Here is a 23,145-nt window from a genome sequence, read left to right as displayed (position 1 = left end):
AGGAGCCCGGGTGCCTCGGGGAAGCTGCCAGCTGCAGGAAGGGCAGAGCTCACAAGTGCTCTTAAACCCACCGGGGCTGGGGGGTGAGTTACTAGTTTTCTGTGTAATCTCTTTCAATTACAGTAATAATGCTTCATTTTTCTAAAGCATTTTTGGGATATGAAAGCACCTTTACTGTAAGGGAAGTGATATTTACTTCATTGTTATGGTAGTTATTGCCATTTCCTTCCAGCAAGAATCTCAGGCAGAAGGGTGTCTAAAGCCCTACCTGCTGTTAGCTCTCCTTGGTCGCCTTTATCAATGCTTATAGGCACATACCAAGGGACATAGATCAGCAAAGCAGCAAAAATAACCACCTCGTGAGAAATTCTGACCCTAGAGACTAAAATGTAATAAAATAGCCTCTCCGATCGTGGTGACGTAAATGCTGACAATTAGCTCTTATCAGGGCTTTCTCTTGTGACTCCTCTGACACTTTTAATTTCCCTTCCCAGACTTCAAGTCATTAATCTTTCCTGTGGTTTGCTCGTAAGGCTCCTGGATTTCTCTCCTGGGCTCAGGAGTGAAATTCTTGGCAAGTCTTCCCCTTACCATGTAAAAAAATATGTGATCCAGTTTTGACCTGTTTTAAAAAGTCTGTTCCTCCTTGTGTGATGATTTTACATATTCTTGCTGATTTTATTTGGCACCTGTGTTTTCACTAGGGACATTTCTGGCACGGAGCCCTTCTTCCCTCACAGGATGGGGTGAGCTGTGGCCATAGGACTGACATCTGCCAGGGGTTGTGAGGGCCTTGATCCTGTTGTGTTATGAGATAGAGGGGTTACCTGAGAGGGTGGGGAGGCTGTGACCTGTGATAAGAGCATTACCTTGGTTGCAGCTCTCCCTCCTCAGCACTTATGTTTACTTTGTGCTGCAAGTGGGAGGTGAGTGGGTGCACAGATGTGCTCGTGAGCAGCACTGTTAGCAGGGGTGCACAGGGCTGGGCTGCTGCCCTGGGCGTGGGGAGCAGTGGCATCCTGACACTGAGTGCTGCTGTTTGGGAGTGCTGTCCATGGGGTCAGCGCTGTCCATGGGGTCAGTGCTGTCCCATGTAGCCAGTGGAGCCTGTCCCAGTGATGCACGGATGGGATCACCATGCTGTTCCATGTGCTGGCTTGGTGGGATGCCAGGAGAGACGTCCATCCAGGCATAGGCCTCAGCTGGATGTCTTGCAGCCCTCTTTGAACCAGGTGCCTAAATTCAGCCTGCATTGTCTGCCAGGAGCTCATGTTTGGCTTCTGGCACCATCATACTTGTGCTGTTAAGCTTTCGAGTTTATCTTGGTATTTATGGCCCCTCATCACCATTGTGCCTCAGCTTCTTGCTAGTGGCTTTTGGCTTCCCAAGCTCCCAGTGAGCTGGGGAGCAGCTGCACTGGAATGTAGTCGTGTTGGTGGGAGGCAGCACCGTTTGGGCTGTTCTCCAGAGGAAGTCATTGAAACTTGGTGTTGCAGTCCTGGGTCCAAGAAGGATGAGGACCACTGGTGCCATGAGCATGGGAGCCACCAGAGCCTGGCCAAGGGCTTCTGGCTGACACTGGCTGCATGGTACCAATGTCTGGTTGTGCCTTAGAGGAGCAGCAGATGAAAGATTGTGGCATTTCCACAACTGCTCTTACCTTGTCTTTTGTCACTGCCCTACCTCACTTCCCACTTGAAATATGTGTTCAAAACTGCTTCAGGCTCAAATACATCACAAGCATCTTTTTGTGAGAACACTTCTGGTTTCTTGGTTATGTTGGACTGGTCTTCCTGGAGAGAACTGAGTATGGAGATTTCACAAATGCTGCTCATGAGATTTTCTTGTGGAGTTTCCTGTCTCTTTAGGACGGATGCTTCACAGATGTTTCTGGCTTGCATTTCTTTTTAAAACTCTAGTGTTCTGGTGGACAGTTTATTGCAGTTTTTGTTCAGAAAAAACCCCAAACTTGTGTTGATCAGTGTAATGAACTCTGGGTCAAAGCCTGCTGGATTTCCTTACAGGAGTAGGAAAGGCCCTTGTCTTTACTGCTCTTTGTATGTACTCTGCAGTGAGTCAGTGGGGTAGAATTTGAGAAAAGTTCTTTCTGAGACAGGAATGGACACAATACATACAGGTAATCATTTCTGTGGAGGTGACCTGTGCACAGGGTAGTTCTCAGTTAAATCCCACTGAGGCTGGGACCTGATGGAGGGAGCAAGCAGCACCTTGTATGAGCAGCCACTGATGGAATGGAGCAGTCTGAAAAGCAGTGCAGTTGACAGACCCCATCCCCCTTCATTCCTCAGGTAACATGAGCTGTTGCCTGTTTGGTTGCATTTGATTTTGATAAACATTGAGGCTTTTTCTTTCCAGCTGAATACATGGAGCTGTCTGATAAACTTTGTTATTGAGATAATGTTTGTGGTAGCGATCTTGAGCATCTGACCCAAAATATGGGCAAAACAGATCTTTGCCGTTTTGTCATGTCAAAAACGTCCCAGCTCCATTAAGGATGTCTCTTGGAGTCTGTGAAACTGGACATTTTCTTATAAAACCAGTTTTCCAATGAAAAATTGGTTTCAAGACAGCCCAGTTATGTAAATACGTTCAAAAGATGAAATCCAAACATGATGCTTGTTGCTGATTTTGACCACTGTAAAATGAATTCATTGCTGCTTAGTCTGATATTTTATCTATTTGTGGTATATTAAAAACTCAGAATTTATATAAAATACAGAATTGGATCATAATTGGGCATTTGAGTGTGTTGGTTTTCTTTTCAAGCATGGCCCTCTGAACCAGCTTTATAAACTTAAAGCTTGATTTAGTGGTAAAACTGGACTTGATGGTCTGAAATCAATTAATTAATCCATTTCCCATCTGAAATCATGGGACTGAATCCTGTGGTGTGAAAAGATACCAGGTTTAGCTTTGGTACCAGCTGATATCCTTACCCTGTCAACCATGTAGTAAGCAGCTGAGTAAAGGCATCCCAGAGCCAGTGGTGAGGGAGAGCCCTGCTGATGGGGGACACCCTGCTAATGGCATCCCTTAATGGCATGGGTGGAGACTGTCCTCCCCCCGGTGCTGCCAGGGCTTAGCTGAGTGGCACCAGTGACTGCCCTGGGGGCTGTGCTCCAGCCTCTGCCCCAGGTGGGAAGAGACTCTGGCTGCAGGTTATTTTTCTGAGACAAGAGGAGAGCTGGGGCTTTCCGGGCAGCCCTCTGCTCCCAGAGTGGAACCTTTTGGCCTTTCCTCTGCCAAAGGAAACACGGGGTGTGGTGGATGTGATAGGATTTAGGGTTGGGCTGGCTTTCCTCACCCAGAAAGCCTTGGCTGGTCTGCACTGTGCACACCTATGACTGCAGTTCCTCTGCCACGGGGTCCAGCTCTTGTGCCCGTGACTGCAAATCTCAGCACTGTGCTGGGGGTTTGTTCTGGGGCTGTCTGGGCAGAGGGAGACAGCTGGGGAAAGCTGCTGGGCTTTATAGGAAGGGCAAGGTGGCTTTGTGTTTGCTGCTGGGATGTTTGCCTGGCTGCGGGTGGGGCAGGGGCTGTGCAGCACCAGCCCTGCTGCTCCACAACAGCTGATAAGGGCCTGTGGAACTCTGCTCCTTGGTGTCACCTGCCAAGAGCTTCTGGCCCTGCAGAGGTGGCTGGGCTGGTGTTCAGAGGACAGCAGGATGCCCTGTGCATTGCTTGGTGGGAGCCCTGTCTGCTCTGTCAGAGCGCAGAGGTTGTGAAGGGCAGAGGTTGTGCCCCTACAGGCTTTGAAATCAACATCAATCTGGGCAGTTTCCTGGAAAAATCCTGTCCTTAAAGGTACAAATGGCTGCTGAGAAGATGAAAAGACTTTTCTGATTTCCCTGGCTACCAGGGTTTGGATGAAAAGAAATCTTCCTTAATTGTAGCAAGGGCAAAGCAGCAAATATTCTTGGGGTAAATGCAAAGTGCTTTGGGGCAAGGATAGGTTTGATCTTTTCCAGTCCAGTTTCCTGATCTGGGGGAGCACTTTTACCTTGGAAAAAACTTTTACAATTTTTGTGATACTAATCAGATGCCTCCTACCAGAGCTACATGCAGGGGCAGTACTCTTGTCTTTCCTAGGAGCCAGGGTTCTCTTTTCCTCAGTTCCCACATTCAGATTAATTGGTCGTTTGTTATGCAGCAGCTTGATGTCACCCAAACTTTGGAGTTCCCTTTTCTCTGTACCTCTTCTTTGCAACCAGTATAATCTTTTCTGATGATGTCTGACCCACCTTGTTCTGGACAAGTTCCCCAAAGCGCCTAAAGAGAGAACTCTACATTTGGAGTGAATGTACCAGCCTCTACATTATGTGAGAGCTTTAAGCCCTAGAACTTTAGGTGACAAAAGCAAATGCTGGACTTCTTGGGAGGAAGAAAGCTCTTTTTATTCTCAAATGTCAAGTTACCTACACCTGCAGGCTTCTTGGTACCTTTCACCCTTAAAAATCACTTTGTCCATCAAGTAATGTATATGTTATGTAAAATGAATTGGATTTGAAGGGTGCAGCATCAAAATAACAGGAGAATTTTTTTTTTTTTTAGTATAAACAGGGAAATTATAGGAGCCCTAAAGTGCATAAATAATTGATGTTGTTCTGGACTACAGTATCTTAGATGGTTGCTGATTACTGGATGTGTTAATTTATTTAGAGGATGAAATAAACCATCAGGAAAGACTCAGCTGTTTTTGAGGCCTTGTAAAAAATCTCTTGTTTATTTGTTTTAATGTGGGACATGTTGCAAAAGAAGCTGTGAAGCTGAGTAACACCTTGACCACCATTTGAGCATCTTTCTGAGCAAATCCTCTCACCCATGTCTTTTTATACCAAGGTCAGCCCCCTCTGTGCAGTGTCTGATGCCTTCCCCTTTCGTGTTGACAAAGCTCCTCTGGCTGTCAGGGTAGGGCATGAAGGCAGGCAGGAGAGGGCTGGGCTGCCAGAGGAGCTTGTGCTGGAAGCCCAGACCCCACTGGGTGGGCTGGTGCTCAGGGGTTTCACCAGCCAGAGGTATGGTAAGCCCTTCTCCTTCTTGCCTCCTGGTGATGATGTGGTCTGGGCCAGCACAGAGCAGCCAGTGAGGCTTGGGCTGCAGCCTGGCCAGACTGTGATGGTGCAGGGAACAGGAGCAGCATTGAAGGGAGCTCGCCTGGAGCCAGTTGTAAGGCATATCATTCCTGCTGCCCTAAAGAGAAGGGGTGGGGAATGTGCTTGTCTGAGTTTTCTCATAGCCTCTGATCTCTGCTGACCCAGCTGCATGCTTTTGCTGGGAGAAACTTTGACTGCTTAGCATAATACTCCAGTGCTGAGGACATTACTCATGGTAAAAGAGCAGTGTGTGTGGGTGGGGAGGATTAAAGTGAATGTCAGAGATGTCTGGCTGTCACTGGTGGCCTTGGAAGTATGTTGCTTCATGTCTGTCCTTTCCAGCAATGACCCAGCTGGGTTTTCCTCTCAAACACACAGAGGTGCAGTTTCTCCAGATCTTTTTTCTTGGCTGATGTTAATTTTCTCTTTTCTTATCTCTTCATCACTTCTTGCAATGTGTTTAGGTGTGGAGTGAGGAGTGATGCCCGGGGCTGCAGGGTCTGTGAGAAACTGTGAGGAGCTGACGCAGTGAGCATGTAGGGTGCCAGAATGGATGAGGGGAGGCCAGAAAAAAGTGAATGAATTTAGACCCACCCAGCTATCTTGACTCACAGGGAGCTGAGTTATGCTGCTTTTCATAAAAATGCTTCCCACCCTTCCTCCCTCCCTCTCATTTGCTGAGGGCAGCAGCTTCCCTCACTATACCACTGCTGCCTCTTGGATCCTTGCCTGCAGGAGGAAAAAAGGACCATGTACCCCTGTCCAGGGACTACAAAGCTTGTTAGATAGCATGTATGGAGGGAATTACATCAAATATAAAATGTAGTTGTGTTTGGCAAGCTCTGGGACAGACAGAAGTTTTATAAAGAGGTCCTGGGAGCTGAATAAGCAGCCAGCTGTTTCTCCTGCTGCTAAATCAAAGTGTTTTGTATTGTAAATGCACTTGCCCAAAGACTTTCTGAAGAGTTGATATTTCATAGCACTTTCTTTGCTCCTTGGCCAATCCTGAATCTGTGGGGCCTGTTTTAAAAAAAGGGGTCCAAGCCTATAACTGGTCTAAACTGTTATCTACTACATTGAGTTTTGCATGAATAAAGAGTGCACAAACCTGTAGATTATGGGGGTTGTTTATTTCTTCCATATGCTGGAACATGTGTCTCAGCTGGTATCAAGGACGTGGTTTGATGTATCTGGTTGTAAGTCTCTAGAATATTTCTATAGTAGCCCAGATTTCTTACACAGAGCACCACCAAACAGAGCATCACTCTGGGACCTGGACACTCTGTTTTGGACACAGCATGAGTCAGTGCTGCTCTGCCTGTCTCAGCATTGTCTGTTCAACAGCAAAATGACCTCATGGCAGTGTTACCCAGTTGCTTGGGAACAATCACCTCAAGGCAGGGCATGGCTCCTTTCCAGAGGGAGCCTTTGGGCATGATGTTATGAGGTGTGCAGAGCTTTATTCACCCAACCATAGTGTCTCTGGAGCTGAGCTGTGCCTGGTGAGTCTGCCCATGTTCCATCTGCTCAAGCCCAGTGGAGGAGACCCAGGCCAAGTCAGGGAGCTCTTTTGAAGGACACAAGAAACTGTGCCTTTGCACAAGCTGTGCCTTGTACAAGGTTTGTTCCCTGCAGTATCTTTCAGCCCTTCTTGCCTATCCATGCAGAAGTGCAGCTCTATCTGCACAGTACTGCCTCACCCACCTGTACAAGATGTGCACTTGTACAGCACTGCCTGCTGGTCCCCTGGCTCCTGCTGGTCTCTGCTCCATGCCCATTCAAGAGGGAAGGGTAAGAGAGGCTGGGACAAAGCTTTAGATCATCTGAGAGCAGGAGCAGAGCAGTTTCAGTTACAAAATTTACTGGATCCCTGCTTGCCTGAAGCTTTTGTTCATTTTTGGAGTCCTTTTGTGTAAGCTGGATGATAGCTGCCAGTGCTCTGAGCACCTCTGCCTGCTTTCCCCCCAGCCACATGCCTGCCCCTGCTGCTTCCCATGGACCAGGCAGGGATGTGACAAAAATAAAAGCAGGAAAACGTCACAGTGGCAGCTCTGTGCTCCTCTCTTAATAACAGAAACGCCTTTTGCTTGGCAGCACTGAGATAAGCCCAGACCTTACTGTGAGGGGGGAAGGGAACATTATTAGTAGCTATAAATCATCCTAAAAGGATGGGGGATGGGTTCCCTCCATACCCTGCCCTTGTGCAGACATGTTTGCTGTGAGCAGTCCTGGCAGACAGTAGGAGCTGGATGTTGTAGGCAGTAGTTTGAGGAAGGTTGCATTTCAGGGCAAGTTATTTCCAGACCTGAAGAAGCTGGATTTTAAAACATGTTTACTTTTGGCAGATACATATCTCTTTTATATTTTTGTGCAACCTTGTAGCTTGTCCTTAGGGGAGAGGATTATGTGAGTACCTGAGTGCATGGCATAGCCTCTGTGCTACCAGTGACACTTACCTGATGGAGAAGAGCACTTGCATTTCCAATTCCTCTGAAGTGGACACAGCAGGGAACTGACACCACAAGCACTGGCAATGCACTGAGATTCACTGTGAATGCCAGCTGCTCTTCCTGGTGGCTCTTGGGGGTCCTTCAGGAGGCTTCAGTATTTCAGTGTCCCTGGTTGCTGTGGCTTAGCTGTTCCTGGTGATACGTGATTGCTTCTACCAGCCTATCACATATTGTATAATTATCAGAAATACAGCAAGCCATATGGCTCAGTCTCCAGCAGTGTTCCAGTGCTGGCATTAATCCACTGTTGTTCTTGACCCTTGGCAACTTATCTGATTGACAATGAATCATGGTAACAGTGTACTGAGCTTGGTGTTCCTTACAGGGGTGAGTAATGTGCCTCTCTACCTCTTTTGGTAGCAGAGGAAACAAAGGCCCCAAGAAACCAAATGACTCAGTTAAGGTCCAGAGATCAGGACAGGACCCACACTGCATTTCCTGCGGGCTCCTTTTGCTTTAATGATATCCTTAGGGACATGTCTTATGAATTTTATAATGACAGCTCCCAGATCTGATGGGACTGTAGGCAGCTATCAGTGCTCAGGATTTCTTCAGAGCTTCAAACTGTCCCTGTGTACAGGTTTTGGCTGGGGTAGAATTGTTCACAGTGGCTGGTAAGGGGCTGTGGTTTGGATTTATAATACAGAAATGTATTTGTGTTGATAATACAGAAATGTTTTTGTTATTGCTGAGCAGGGCTTACACAGAGCCAAAGCCTTTTCTGCTTTTTGCACTGCCATGCTGGTGAGGAGTCTGGGGTGCAGGGGACAGATGACTCCGACTGACCAAAGGGATATTCCAGACCACATGGCATCATGCCCAGCATATTAAGAGTGGGAGGAAGGGGAGATGTTTGGGGTGATGTTGTTTGTCTTCCCAAGTAACCATTATGCATGATGGAGCCCTGTTCTCCTGTGGATGGCTGAGCACCTGCCTGCCCATGGGAAGGAGTGAATTCATTCCTTGCTTTGCTTTGTTTTGCTTGTGTGTGTGGCTTTTGCTTTCCCTATGAAATTGTCTTTATCTTAGCCCAGAAGTTTTCACTTCTGCTCTCCCAGTTCTCTCCCTGGTCCTGCAGGTGGGGAGGGAGTGAGCAGCTGAGTGGGGCTTGGCTGCTGGCTGGGGTTGAACCACAGCACCCTGTCACAAGGTTTACAGAGGTGCTCTCGAGGCAATGAATCCAGATTGCACTCAATGGCCTCAATAGGTCACTGGTCAGCTGAGGGCTGCAGCTTGGCAGGTGGTGATCTTCACATGTAAATCAGATTTTCTGTGTCCGTTTGGTGCTTTGTCTGGTATGTTCATCAGCACTTCCTCTGTTAGTTCAGAGACTGCTTGCAGCATTCAAAGTGGTGTGCAGGTAGACATCCACTATTGGTTGACCCATCTGAAGCTCTTTGGATTAATGTTGAGCACATTGGTCAGCTTGGACCTCTGTGATCCACTTTTGTGTCCTTTCTTTTTCCATTAAACACTTTCCTAGTAGAGAGCTGAAAAAAGAAAAGCAGCTTGTGATTTTTCTTCTGGTTGGGGAAAACAGCCCACTACAGTTGTGAGGAGATATCCTGAACAGCTTCAGATTTGACCCAGGGAAAACAGTGATTGCTGCTAATGTGTGACACCTCTAGAAGGGGAATGTTTCCCTGAGGGCAATGATTTGCCAACCAAACCCTAGTTAGGAGGGATTTCTAAATCTTTCGAATGGTATTTATGTCTGAAAGCTCTGCTGGGTTTACTCAGCTGCTTTCCAGCATGCTGGAACCTAGCATGAATGTGTAGAATGAATACCAGTTGTAATGGACTCATAAATGAGGTATGTCTCAGCTGCAAGGCATGTTTTAATCTGTACTCATGTCTGGGAGCAGTCCACCCTTCTCGTTTCCTCTGCCTGTTAAATAATGGATGAAAGCCCATAGAAATCATTACGCACCTTTCACAAACTCATTAAAACGGCACAAAATCTTATGTAGTGTTTGCAAAGCCACAAATATGATGTTATTCACCTTCTGCCCAAGCAATAAGCTTGGCCCAAAGAGGTCTCTGTTGTTAAGAGGACACCTCTTTAAAAGAAGTAGGGTAAAATGAAGAAGCCATTTAGTTGATTTGTTTGAAAATGCAAAGTTTTAGCTGGGACCTTTTTCATGAGGAGTGTCATACTGATGGCATTGCTGCATAGTGTCTTCTGTCTGGGACCACATGGAGAGGAAGGGGAGATCAATATGGCAACAGGTGTCAAGGTGAGCTGTGATCAGGCAGGGGGGTTGGTGCTTCTACTTCTTCAGACACTGTTGACAGCTTGTGATTTAAGGGTGATGTTTCTGATGCCTTTCCCCCTTCCAATCTGCATAGATCACACACTGCTTTGGGATTGATCTTGCTGAAGTCAGTAAATGTGTGTTGCACCTGTTTCTGGGAAAAACCTTATTATTACAACTAAAGAAGGAATCCAATATCTTGAGTCCAAACCTTTCCTTCAAGGAAGAAAACAAATGAAATTTTAATGCAGGCAAAGCTGTGTTTGATTGGCATTAGTTATTGCACTGACTCTGATACTCTTTTCTGTCACCTCTGTTCTTAGGGACTTGGACTTCTGTCTGTCCTCAGCACTTTCTGTTTCAGACAGCACTTCTCTGTCCACAAAAGAACATAGTTGCTTTCTTTATGATCTTGCTCTCTAGCATGAGAATTGTCTTGAGTAAAAATATGATTTCTGTTATTTACCTGTTGTTCTCTCTCCAGATTTCTACCTGTGGGTGCCAAAACAAAATCCTTTATCTAAAAGACCTAGATAAATGTCGTCCTAGAATTTACTTTCATTAATTTTACCTTCTTTACTTCAAGGTACCAGTGAGAAAAACCACAGCTTCTCTAACTCCTTTTCAAATGTTTCTATGGAAATCTCCTCCGTGGAAAGTCCATTCACTCTTTTTGCTTTCTCTTAGGTGACTCCAGGCAGCAAAGCTGCAATAGCCAACTTGTGTATAGGAGACCAGATCATAGCCATCGATGGAGTGAACACAGACAACATGACACACCTTGAGGCACAAAACAAAATCAAGGGCTGCACAGATGAGCTGACCCTGACAGTCAGCAGGTACGGAGCTGGGCAGGACTGGGGCTGGAGAGAGGGAGGATTGCAGGGTGGGCAGTAGCTGTGTTTTGGTGTGGCAGTAGGCCTCTTGCTTGTTTAACTTGACCTCTTAGTGCTTTGTCTGGCAAGTGCTGGCTAGCAAAAGGGAACTGCATTTCATCCTTTAATCCTAATGCTGCTTGCATTTGATGCACTTTGACCTTATGAAAACAACTTTCCAAGTGAGAAATTGGCTGATAATTTATGGCAGGGTTGTCAACTTACTCTGTGGCTCCTGGCAGCAAGAAACCAAAGATAGCCTCATGAAAACTTCACTCATAGCAGAGGAGGTGCAACCAGAGATGGCCTTCCTTCCTGTTGCACTCCTTTAGCAGCTAAAATATATGCTTATGTGTTGTTCCAGGCAAGTAATTGCCTGGTTTCTGCCAAGCACAGATTCAGAAATGTTGTACATTTTGAAGCCTCTTGATCAAACAGCACTGTCAGCCTTGAACAATGATGACCGAGGGTGCAACAAAGTTCCTCTTAGGCATCAGACTCTCCAAGTCCTGAAAAACTAAAGGCAAGTGACAGCTGAGCCACAATTTCTGCCACTAGTGTAGAGCTCAGACTGGCTTCAGCCTTCCCACCATCTTGAACTGCAGAGCAATGGACAGCTTCATTCCTTTCCCCAGCCAGGCTTTGTTCTTGGGCCATCTTTGTATGGAGAGGAGATGGAGATGGGAAGGCAGGGCTCTGCTTTGCATTAAACTGCTGCTACTTAAAAGAACTGCAGCCTGCTTTTTTTGAGGGTGCTGGGGATTTACCCTTCCTTTTGGTGTGAATTGCAGCTGCAGGTACTGGTGCTTTTCAAAACCAGGTGGTAGTATGGCATTTCTACTTGCTCTGCAGCAAGTTTTGCCTGTGCCTGCCTTCCCTAAGAGAGGTCATCCATCAATTTCAGGGCAGATGCAGGGGAAGTGCTTTCAAAAGGAGTGCAAAAGCATGCCTTCAATGACACAGTGGTCCAGTTGTTCAGGGCTTTTCTGTGATAAACACAAGTCTTTACCGTGGCTTGGACAATGCCAGGAGTTCAGCAGGCATTTCCCAGTTCAGGAGGAAGCGATGGGTCTTGGCCAAAAAAAATTGCCTGGTGGTTCATTAAGGGAATTCACAGAGGGAAGAATGGAGCACAGTGCAGGCAGTGTGAATGGGTAGTGAACACTGCAGCAGCCTGTTAACCCCAGAGTTTTTATACTGGCCTTGAACTTAGCAGCGTGTAATCTTCCTGCAAAGGAGTGTTCCTTTTCCTCTCCAAAATCCAGCTGCTTGACTTGGCAAACCAGTGCCATGTGGTTCTGGCTGGCAAAGAGGAAGGGAGGCAAGGGCTCTTTGAGCCTGCAGGCAAGTTCACTCTTACAGATCATTGAGTCTGTAAAATGTGTTTGCTAATGTTAATTACAATGTCATTAAGTTTATAGCTGCCCTATGCACATTTGATTGGCCTTGGGCTTGGAAGCTGCCATGGGAGAGATTTCTAGCTGGATCTGCAGCTGTGTAAAATTGTGCAGGGGCTTTCAGTTTACACAACTCCACTCTTTCAAGACCCTCTTTCAGTGAGGTAGCATTTGTGTGTGTTGGATGCTTCTGCTGCTGTACTGATTACTGAGTTCTGCTGACAGAAGGCCAGATAGTGTGTCAAAACTGCAAGAATGTGAAAGCAGTGATCTGACTTCTTACACTTTAGAGTTTGCTATTACTACCCATTGCTCTATGGAAAATCTGTGTACACCATGTTGTCTTTCCTGGTTGTACTCTGTTGAGAAGATTTTATCCCTAATGCCCAGTGTCTCCTTCTAGGCCCCCATAATTGTGTTGGTCTAAATGCAGCTGCACTCAGTGGTCAGAAGTGCTACGTAGTCTTTATTGCTGAGGCAGGAGCATTTCTTTTTACTTTACAGTCTAAGGCCTTAAAATGAAAGGCCTTGAGAGGATGCCTAGAGAGGTAACAGAGAAAGCATTTTAAGAGACCTGGAGCCATAGTTCACCTTCCTGCTCACCTTAAGGCAGGGAAGTGGGTGAGGAAAGCAGACTGTGGTGTGGTGGTGATCCCTCCTCTGTGAAGAAGGGAAGGGCATTGCCATGGGGATGGAGGGGATGGAAGGCTCTTGGGGAAAATGAGTGCCACCTGGCCAAGGGCTGTGGCCTGGGCTTCCTGAGCTTTGGTGGGCACAGCTCTGTCACTAAGGCTCAGCTGTACAGTTGGTGAGGAAGGCTCACAATACAGTCAGGTCAGAGCTGAAAGTTTTTTCTCTGTCAAAGTAGCTCTGTAAATAGTTGGCTGAGTATGAAAAGGAATGTATATCATTTGCACTGCAACACCAGCAGCCCTTGGGTCTGGTCTCCACTCTGTGCAGTTGTAGTTCATTAGCTGAATCAGTTGTACCAAGGAGCTGCACTGGCACAGATCCTTGCTCTGACAGAGCAGCACCTCTGTGGGTTGGAGCATTACCCCGCTGGTGGGAGGATGTGCCCAGCTGGGCTAGGTTTTCTGGAGTGAGAAGTCTTCCCTGTCCTCCTTTTCTACTCACCGTTGGAGAGATGTCTTGTGAAAGCATAAGTCTTTAGTGATTTCTAAATTGTTAGCTAATGAATTTTGAATGATTACTTATTTATATGATTACCCATGCTAAATATTCTCTGACCTGCATTCAGTGTGGCAACAAGGTTGTGCCAGGTGGGTTTCAGACACAGGTCTGAGCTCACACCAGGTGTTTCAGTTTTACCAAAGGATCAGCACTGTTGTGACAGTGGAGACTTCATTTGTGACTGTGCTGTACACGTGATGAGTGTATGTGGTTTGAAGACCCTAGTGGGTGAATCAGTGCAAGACAAATCTTTAAAGGATGATATATACAATGGAAGTATTTATGCTGCAGAAAGCCTTTAAGCTGCAAGTAGCTGGAAGCTAGGAGAGTGTTTCATGCTTGTCTTTTTCATCTGCTCTTCTGTGAACCAAAACAATCTTTATACATGTGTGTTCTTCAAATTGGCAACTCTGTTCTCTTTTAACGATAGCCAAGCAGTTAAGATGTCTTCATGTTTGGCTTACTAATGATTATTTAAGAGAAGTGTAAATATAGAGAATTGAAAGGACTTAAATGCTTCTGGTAAAGGAAATGTTGTTTGCACTGTATGCTTGATTGTGTATATCAACAGCATTCCAATGTTTCCTGTTTCGCTATTTTTCTTAGCAATGGTAACAGTCCAAAAATATTTCAGATCAGATTGTGGGCAGGAAATCTTGTCTAACACAAGTCACCATTAAAAACGTATCAACTTTCTAGCTAGCTGAAGAAAACATGTCTGGTCTACTTTTTCACCCAAAGGAGCAAATCTCATAATTTCCTAGGATTTAAAACCCAGCCACAAATTGCTTTCTTTGAGTACTCTTTCCTAAGTGGCACTGCCAGGTGCTTTGCTGTTTGACTTGTGAACAGAGTTGGAAAGGTCTGTCTTCTACCTTGAAAGTGGATATTCAGCAGTGTTGCCAAAGATAACAAATTCCCACTGAACTCACTGTGTCCAGCAGCTCCTGCTCTCTTCTGAGACTGTTTGTTCATTAATTTTGCTTTTTGTTTGAAAAGAAATGTAGTTACCAAGAAACCAAAGTAAAGGTTCTGTTATTGTCTTCAGCAGTGTAAAATCAAGCTCAAGACAGTGCTTCAGTCAATTCAAGCCTACCTGGTTGCTGAACTGAGGAATTCACAGGGAGGTTTTTGAGTCTCTCCATAGGAAAAATGAAGTTGGAGTATTTTAGAAGAGCTATGCTTCTTTTTCCTGGTGATTTCATTTTTTCAAATTAGGGTGTGAACACCGCTGCACTGATGTGTTAGGGTTGAGCTAAGCCTCTCCCAGCATTGCTCTCCATTAATGGGGGTAAGCAGCAAGATGTGTCCAACAAATTGGAGACAGCTATCAACTTTCTTTGGAAATGTGTATTTTGAGTGAGATGCTTTCCCTGAATAAGAGCATTTAAAGCAAAGAAGATGCAGGAGAAACAGATACTCCTACCACAAAATTCACAGGATAGTCAAATGATCCAGGCATCACCCCTGTCAGTGGAAGTGCTCATGATGAATTTGACACACAGCTCTGTTGTGGCTGCAGATGTACAAAAGCAGACAAATGTTCATTGCAGCACAGGTGAAAATTATTTCTATAACAAATGGCTCTTTGCCTCTGGCTATAGTCACTAGATGGGTGGTGGAACTGTACAGCCCTAACTCCAAGGTAAAGTGTATATTTATGTAAGGGGTTTTTTCAACAAAAAAGGTGTTCCTGTAGTGAGTCTGTCCTTCCCTTTATGTCTGGAGGCAGTTTGAGGGTGGTAAAGGAGAATATTTTTTTAAAAAGGTTGCAAATATGTAATGTCCTGTTCTGCTTCTACTGTCATTTTCCTCAAATTTCATGCTGCTTTTCTGCTACTCTGCTGCCAGCTTATAATACATTAATGCACCTTTTTTGTTTGCACAATAGTCTTTTAAGTTGTTGAAAGTGCTGCCAAGGAGTGAATCTATGTATTTGTTCTTTGAAAAGTGCTAGGATCAGGGAAGTCAGGTCTGCTCCCAGGACCTGTTAAATGGATTGTCAGAAAGGATCATGTGTAGATGCTCATGAAGAAGAAGAGAGCACACGTGTCGTGTCCTTTCATTTTGTGTGGTGGATTTGGTTGCACTCTTGCTCACTCCATGTGTTCCCAGGTTTGAGCTGTGGGGAATAGTTGCACAAAGCCACAATAGGCTTGGATTTCTGTTCTAGGAAGTTGGTGGAATCCGTTGACTCATTTAGGTTTGCCTTTTTGCTTCCTTGCCAAGAAGAGTTTTCCAGTTCTGTCATCTTACTAATAATTCCTTTGGCCCTGGGAAAAGCCAGCTGCTCAGTGTGCAGCTATATAAGGCCATGCAGGTTGCCTGGCCCTCTGTGGCCACTCCCAACCTCTCCATGGCCAGTGTGGTGCTTCCAGCCCTTTTGGGTGCATGGCAGCAGCTTTTACTAACAACAGATACGTTCAAAGTACTTTTGGCATATCAAGATTGGTATTTGTTGTGATTTTACAGCCTCTTTGGTGAGGCAGTAAGAGTTAACTCTGCAGCTGGCCAGTTAGAAGAGTGTGAGTCTGAGCAGTCAGTGTCTTAGCCTTTGTAGCTGTCATGAACCTGCTCCAGATACACAGAAGAAGCCACAGCAGTTTAACTGGAGCTGCCTTTTAGTTTTAGTGGTTGTATAAAGAGACACCTGAAATGCAAGAGGGCATGGAGACATGCATTTGGGGCCTCCTGTCTCCAGGAAGTTGTGACTGTCATTGCTGTGTGAGTTGGCAGGAGGCTGTATGCAGCCTGAGTACAGTTTTGCTTGCCAAACTGAATATGTCCATTAATGGATGTTTGTTAAAAGTGACTACTCATGTTTAAAGCCAAGGGCCTGTATTGTACAGCTGTTGCATCTAAAAGGCTGATTAAAAGGTCCCTTCCTGGTAGCCTGACAGCTTTTGTAGTTAGTTTCTAATCTTTATTAAAATTCCTGTTGAAAACTCTGGTGAGAGGATTGTGAAAGATAAATTCTTTAGGTCTTTCCTCATTTTTCAGCTAAAGAACTTTGTGCTAGACAAGAAACTTTTCAGTCTTTTGGGGTTTATTTGCTACTTGGTATCTTAGTTGTGTCCATCCCAGTGTTTGAAATGAGATGTGAATGAATGTAGATATGTCTTTCTTCTTTATGGAAATTACACAGTTCCTGGCACAAAGAATTAGACCCTCATTTTCCAGCTCTTTTCCTTGAAGCTATGGCCCAGCTTTGCACGCAAAGCACTGATAGCAAAATCCGGGCTCTTGTAATGTTTATATTACATCATGTTCGAGACAAGCTGCTTGAAAATTGTTGTTTCATAAATACCTCTCCATATTCCTGCCTTGACTTGCACGTGGTTTCCTTCCTTCTTTTTCCTACCAGTACCTCTGCATCCAAACTAGCATGAGAGAAATGTCTTTCTAATCTTGGGTTTTGGTTTCTGCGTGGATGAAACAGGAGATGCATGGCTCATTCCCTGGCCCTAAGTTACTCTCTGTCCTGTAGTAAGGAAACAACATGGAAATGTGAACTGCAAAAATGTCAGAGTTTGTGTATAGATGTGCCTGCAGTTAATTTTCCTGTCGCGCATTCTCAGGCTTGTTTGTGTCATGTTTTTGTCTCCTTCATTGTTTTTCTCTGTTGCTCTCTGATGGAGTCTCATTTGAAAGAATATGCATTAGAAACCATGTCATAAAATAAATGTTCATCAGTTTATCAGGAGTTTCTGAGATCTGATAAGGATGCCAAAGCCCCTGGCTTTCAACAGACATGGTGGGATTCCCCAGCAGGCTGTTGGACAGAAAGATCTCCAGAAAGCCCCTCCCAGCAGCAGCCTGGTGTGAACTGAAGGTACTGTTACCAAGGCCGGGTTTAGCTGCCTACTCTGACGCCTGCTCCCTCCTTCGTATACCTGAGATATGGAACCAAATGGATAAGACACAAACACAGTGAATCTAATCTGCCCTGCTCTCTGTGCCTGGTGCCCACACTTCCCAACACTGCAGAAAGTAGATCCTGGGCCAGTAGTGGGACATAAGGTGAACTTTTGGGTGGTGTTTTTCTTCCTCCTGCCACACTTCAGTAGAATTACAGACATTGACACAAGAAGCAGAGCCAGGAAATCCTTCCCAAGAGCTGGGACCATTGTGGTTCTACCTAAGACCTAAGACAGACTGTGGGCTCCACAGGTGGGATGGGGCACATGCCTTGAAAGATCTGCTGGGTAAAGCCAGGGAGAGCAAAGCTGTGTCCTTTTTCTGCTTCACTGGGTCCATAAATGGGCTGCTGAGAGTGGCTGAGGGGCTCTTCTGCAGCTGTTGTGAATACAAAGGGCAGCTTTATCTTCCCTGCCTCAGAGGGACAGATGCATGGCCTATTTAACATTTCTGTTTGGATAGCTTCTAAACTGGATTGAAAGTAAAGCTTGGAGTGACCTTGCTGCTTCCATTTATATCCAGTGACAGAGCAGGATGGCAGCAGTCTGGGGAACAAACTTGAGCTATTTGCCTTGCTTATAAATAAAGAAGAAAAATTTGGTCAAACCCCCCATGGGCTGCAGTAGTTTGCCATAATTGCCTCTTCTCTTCTGGAGACCAAAGTGCTGTGTGATCAGCACCTCAAATGCATTGAGGGCCAGTGGGATGAAATCAAGTGCCTGAGGGGAAGTTTCTGTTCCATATTCATACAGTGGCCTGCTCTAGGCCTAAATTTTTCAGTGTGAATAAAGCTGTCTCATACTTCTGAAAGCTTATAATAAACTGCTATGAAAGAAAATGCTACCTCAAGAGTTCTTGGATCACTGCTGTGAGAACTGGCACAGGGATGCCTCATGCTAGAGATCAGCAGAAGTGTTTAATGCTCTCTGAGCTGCTCCTTCATCTCCAGCCACTGTCCCTTTGCTTATAGCCTGGCTGGCTGGGTGTCTCATTTCCATACATTTTGCTGCATCCCCTGTTTTTCCAGAGGAGATGAAACTCGGTCACACATGATCTCCAAACCCTTCCAAGGAATAAGGCTTTGTATTGGTCATCAGGCTGCTTCCCTATGTGCAAACAGTCTTCAGGTGTGGAAAATACAGCCATCCCTGGTGGGACTTTGTAAGGCTTGATATCCATAATCTGGGTGAAATTGCTGCTTCCTCAGGCACCTTAAAACATGGGCATCCAGAAGCAAGGAGAGAATGGTTGTTTTGTATTCACCTGAGACATGTTGGACCTCCAGTAAGAGCAGCTGTTGTGACAAGATGATGATCAGATTGGTGTGGATCTGATACCATGCAACTGTTAGTCATGCTTGTCTGTGTGTGCCCCAGCTTGCCCCACGGCAGCATTTGAGTGGCATGGGTTGTCAGGGATCTGCTGGGCTTGCAGGATGCAATAACCAAGGTTCAAATGTTCGCTGTACCTGAATACTCATAAAGGATATCAGGTGTGAACTGTGTGTTTGTACTTTTCCTGTGAAAGCACAGCAGCCTTCATTCAGGTTTCTCCTGTGTAAGGTCCACTGTGCAATAAAGGGAATAGCAGGTCAATAAAACTGTTCTTCTTTCCTGGCTGAGAATGCTGCCTCCCATCTCCTCCCACCGAGCTGCCCTCTAGGTGCAAATATTGAAATACTATTTATGCAGCAAATGTCTGGGATGTATATGTGCATCTCAGCTAAGTTTGGGCTGTTTAAAAAACATTGTGACTTTGGAGGGCTTTTAGAGGAATGGTGCACACAGACTGAATATGTTGTGGGTAGCTTTATACCCTGTTTCTCCATCCTTGTCAGCCTTTTCTTTTTCTAGTCTCTTCCTCCTTCTCTAACTGAAAAATCTCTTTCCACTTATCCGGTTAGTTCGCAATGGAAGCATTCCTGTTTTGCTACTAAATACTTAAATTATAGCTAGGCCTTGACCCACAAATACCTAGGAAGTACATCTACTTCCAGTTCCAGATTCCAGAAAGGGCTCCTGTCAACAGGACAGAAACATAGTTTTCAGACCTCATCCTGAGAGTTTATCAGCCATCTGGTTGTTGCATGATGCAATGTTTAGCATTGAACAGCAGTTTTCATTCAACAATACTGCAGTCACTCATTCCCTACTATTCAAATGTTTGGGAAAAGTGGCACTGTTTAATCCATCTGAGATGGTAATACTGTCTTTACTTCTGAGAAATGCTTCCCACAACATATTTCGAGCAAATCCAAGCACTCCAGTTCTTCCTCACCATTTGTCATTCTTTGGGACATAGCAGAATTCCACAATGATGATGGTAAAAGCAGTTGGTTTTAGTTGTAGATCTTGACTTGTGTTTCAGACTACTGTGAGTAATTGGGTCAGACCACAGACCAGTAAAGGTTATGTAGACTTTCTCTGTCACATGAAGTCGTCTCAGTTCTTTGTCCCATTGCAGGGGGGTTTGGTTTTTTTTCATCATTCTAAAAGGCCTTCTGTTTGTTCAACATGGATTCCACTATCAATAAGAAGCAAATTTGGGAGACGCAAATGAGAAAATGTTTCTAGCTTATCTCCAAGGCATTCCAACCTCAAGAACAAAATGTTCTTTATATAGTAAATACAGACAAGAATCATTCCTCTTGCTGGCTACCCATAAAAGCTGAAGTACATAGCAATCTGAATTGTCCCACTTAATTAAGGCATCTGCAGGATATCTCCAGCTTCTGCTTTTGGGTAGTCCCCAGCTTGACAGCCTGGGTGGGAGCCTATGCCTGATGTGTTGCCTGTGGAGTCACAGAGAGTAAGCCAGGATATTGAGATCTTGTCTTGCTCCAAGGACCTCACTTATCTAAGCCACCTACATTGTGTACCTAAAATGAGGCTGTCTGGATTCCTCCTGATGTGGGTTGTGCTATATATGAGAGACTGTGGAAAAGTTTGAGAAATTGTTGAACTTTGAGCCTTTTAATAACAATTATGGTGTCACTGATGAAAATAGATTAATTATTCAAAATGTGTGTGTTGCAGATCGGAGGCAAAAGTCTGGTCACCACTTGTAAGCGAGGAGGGAAAGACACATCCTTATAAGATGAATCTGGCCTCTGAGCCTCAGGTAAGTCCTGGAATAACTGCTCTTGTTCCCTCTCACTCCTGTGAGAGATGTTCTGGGCCTGATCCTCCTAGGACCTGAATATATGCCACTCTGATAATCATGTTGGGGGTAGCATCATGCCCCATACTATCAGAGATCGTGTGGCCCTTGGAGGCCTTGAGAGCTGGACTCCCTCCCTCATGCTGAGAAGCCTGCTGCTGTGGAGAGCTAATGGGTGCCATGCCTGAGCTAACCTGCTTGGGTCAGAGGTGTCTCCTGCCAGCTGCCTGCACACACCTACCACGGGGCACAGAAGGCACTGTAGAGGTGTGGCTCAATAAATCATTGCTACTGTACTAAGCCAGTTAGTTGTCATAGATAGAAAAGACCTGAGGGGTGAGGAATATCATTGACTCAGGGTTTTCTCTTTGTTTGGTTTGGATTTTTTTCTCTTACTCAGTAAGCTCTTAGCAGTCTAGCTGTGGAGAAGGTGGGAGAGAAAGACACGATCATCTTACATGTTTATCTGTGTGGCAGATCATGGCAGCCTCTGTCTAGGACGTTGGTTTTGTAGCCTGTTGACAGCCTTGGTTCATTGGCCTGCTGCCTCTGTCAAGTAAATGTAGTAATAACAGCAGCCTGTGCAAGGGCACTGCCTGGGCTAGATTTAGAGGATTGCACTGCAAAAAATCCAAAATAACTACACTAAAGTCAGTGGCATTCTTCTGAATTTTCACTGGGGCAGTGACATGGCCCCAGTGGATTCTGACCCAAGCACACATCCCATGTGAGTCTTTCTAGCAAAATAAGTAGATTATAAAACTAGTTTGACTCTGCAATTACTTAAGCACTAACATGGCTGTTTTGGTTGGAAAGGACCTGAGACTAAAGCAGCACATGTGCAGCAACACCCTGCCCAGCCCTTGGCCTGGGATCTGTCCATGTTCTCTTTCACATCAGGCTTCTCTGTGTTGCTTGGCCCAAGGAATTGGTGCGGCACTCTCCAGGTATTTCATAACTCTGCCAAGGCACAGTGTGAAACTGAGCCATTTTGACTTAGTTTGAGCTGGAGCCATGTGGTGACACCTGTCTGTGACACTGTTGGGCTGAGGTCTGGTCTGTGCCTTCTGCTGCCCAGGTTTTGGAAAGACTCTGCTTCAGCCTTGGGACTTGGGGGCTGTCTCTTGCCAAAGGAGTGGGGCAGAGTCTGCACTGAGGCTTTGCTGCTGTGATGCAGAGAGCTGACATTTAATTCAGCAGGAGATTCCATCCTAGAGACCAATTTCCCAATGCAGCCATTAGCAAGAATTCAGGTAAATGCCATAAAATCAAACATACAGCACAACACATGCCCTAGGTGGGATTTTAAAGTAGCTCACTAATTTTAGTTAACTGCAGCAAGAAACCTGCTGCTGAGCTCCCCTGTCACTCACTGCCCCACCACAGTCCAATCTGGATAGATGGTCAGGATTTAGCAGTAATGCTGGTAGTGGAAGACATTCCCTCCTAAGTCTTAGATCTGGTTCTGGCTCTGGCCACTGTATAGATATCGTGATACTGCTAGTTTATAAATATAGTACAACTGAATTTATTGGTAATAACCTGTAACTGACTTGAGCAGGAGAATTTGATGCACAGCTGAGTGGAGAAATTCATGTTACAGATCTTATCTCTGAGCAGTAACCATTGTCTTAATCTTGTACTAAGAATGAATGGTTGCCTGAAAATTAGCTTTGACCCTTTGATGGCTGATGCTAGAAGGGTTATTTCCTGGTGTGAAAGGAACATTTAAACTCACAGAAGTCTTGTCTTTTCTTATTCCCTTCCTTTAAATTAAAGCAGATTAAATAATTTGCAGTTGTGTATGTGAGTGGGGCTTGCTGCTGTTCAGAGCACTGGGCTTAACATTATGGGGCTTCACTTGCTGCATACTGAGACAGGAACTCAGCAGTGTGAGGGGTGATACATCATATCTCCAAACCACAAACTTCTATTTACTCTTAAGGCATAACAGTGCCTCAACATCCTAATCTGCTATGCCAAAGTGTCAGGAATACCATCAAGTTGTAAGGTTGTGGGGTTTGTTGTTTGGTGGATTGTTTGGGAGTTTTTTTCTATTTGCTTTTTCAGTAGCTGACTACAGCAAGTAAGTTTTGTAGTGAGGTGTTTCTGCTTGGAGTGTGAATTCAGAAGAGCATGCTGATTCCTGCCAGAGCATGTGGCAAGTGTTGGCCAAGTCACTCTGGGGCTGTGTCTTTGCAGCATCATCAGGGGTTTTGGCCAGGCCTGCTGCAAACCAGCAGTAGCAGAGTGCAGAAAATGCTATGTGTGTGTATACCAACATGGCAAACTGCTATGAATTTTACCACAAAGATGCTGATATTGTTTTTCTAGTACGACTAGTTGTAGCTGCGAGTAGAGCTGAATCTTCGAAGGCAAAACTGAGCTGCTCAGGTTTTTTTAACTTGCTGGCCAGTGAAAACAGTATCTTTGCTTTTCTTGGCAACAGTCTCATGCAGAACACTTATTAATTCACTTACCAAAGAAAATAGGACGTGCTGAGTCCAAGTGGTTTGTTTAAATCCTGGTCCAGAGTCCTCTGACAATGGTTCTCATTGGCTTTGCATATAGCCCTTTGAATACAGACAAAAAATCATACATGTGAGTAGCCTTACTTCAGGCTGAAAAAAAGAGAAGTCTTTAAAACCCTTGCTGTAGAAATTGATTTATTCAGATATATTACCATCTGTCTTAGAATTAGTTTGTTAGATGTTACCTCTCCTACC

The 23,145-nt window shown here is 45.2% G+C and overlaps 1 protein-coding gene across 1 annotated transcript in view; it reads left to right on the top strand.

Annotated features, from left to right (window-relative positions):
- PDLIM1 (PDZ and LIM domain 1) overlaps positions 1 to 23,145 on the top strand; it is a 43,607-nt gene that overhangs the window by 1,212 nt on the left and 19,250 nt on the right. Inside the window, exons 2-3 of the mRNA XM_059477318.1 lie at positions 10,567 to 10,718; positions 20,296 to 20,380. Of these exons, the coding sequence (XP_059333301.1) occupies positions 10,567 to 10,718; positions 20,296 to 20,380 (237 nt within the window). The remainder of the gene's footprint in view (positions 1 to 10,566; positions 10,719 to 20,295; positions 20,381 to 23,145) is intronic.

Source organism: Ammospiza nelsoni, chromosome 8, assembly GCF_027579445.1.
Source record: "Ammospiza nelsoni isolate bAmmNel1 chromosome 8, bAmmNel1.pri, whole genome shotgun sequence".
Lineage (NCBI taxonomy): Eukaryota > Metazoa > Chordata > Aves > Passeriformes > Passerellidae > Ammospiza > Ammospiza nelsoni.
The sequence above is the reverse complement of the archived record's forward strand: the minus strand, read 5'-3'. Positions and strand labels throughout refer to the sequence as shown.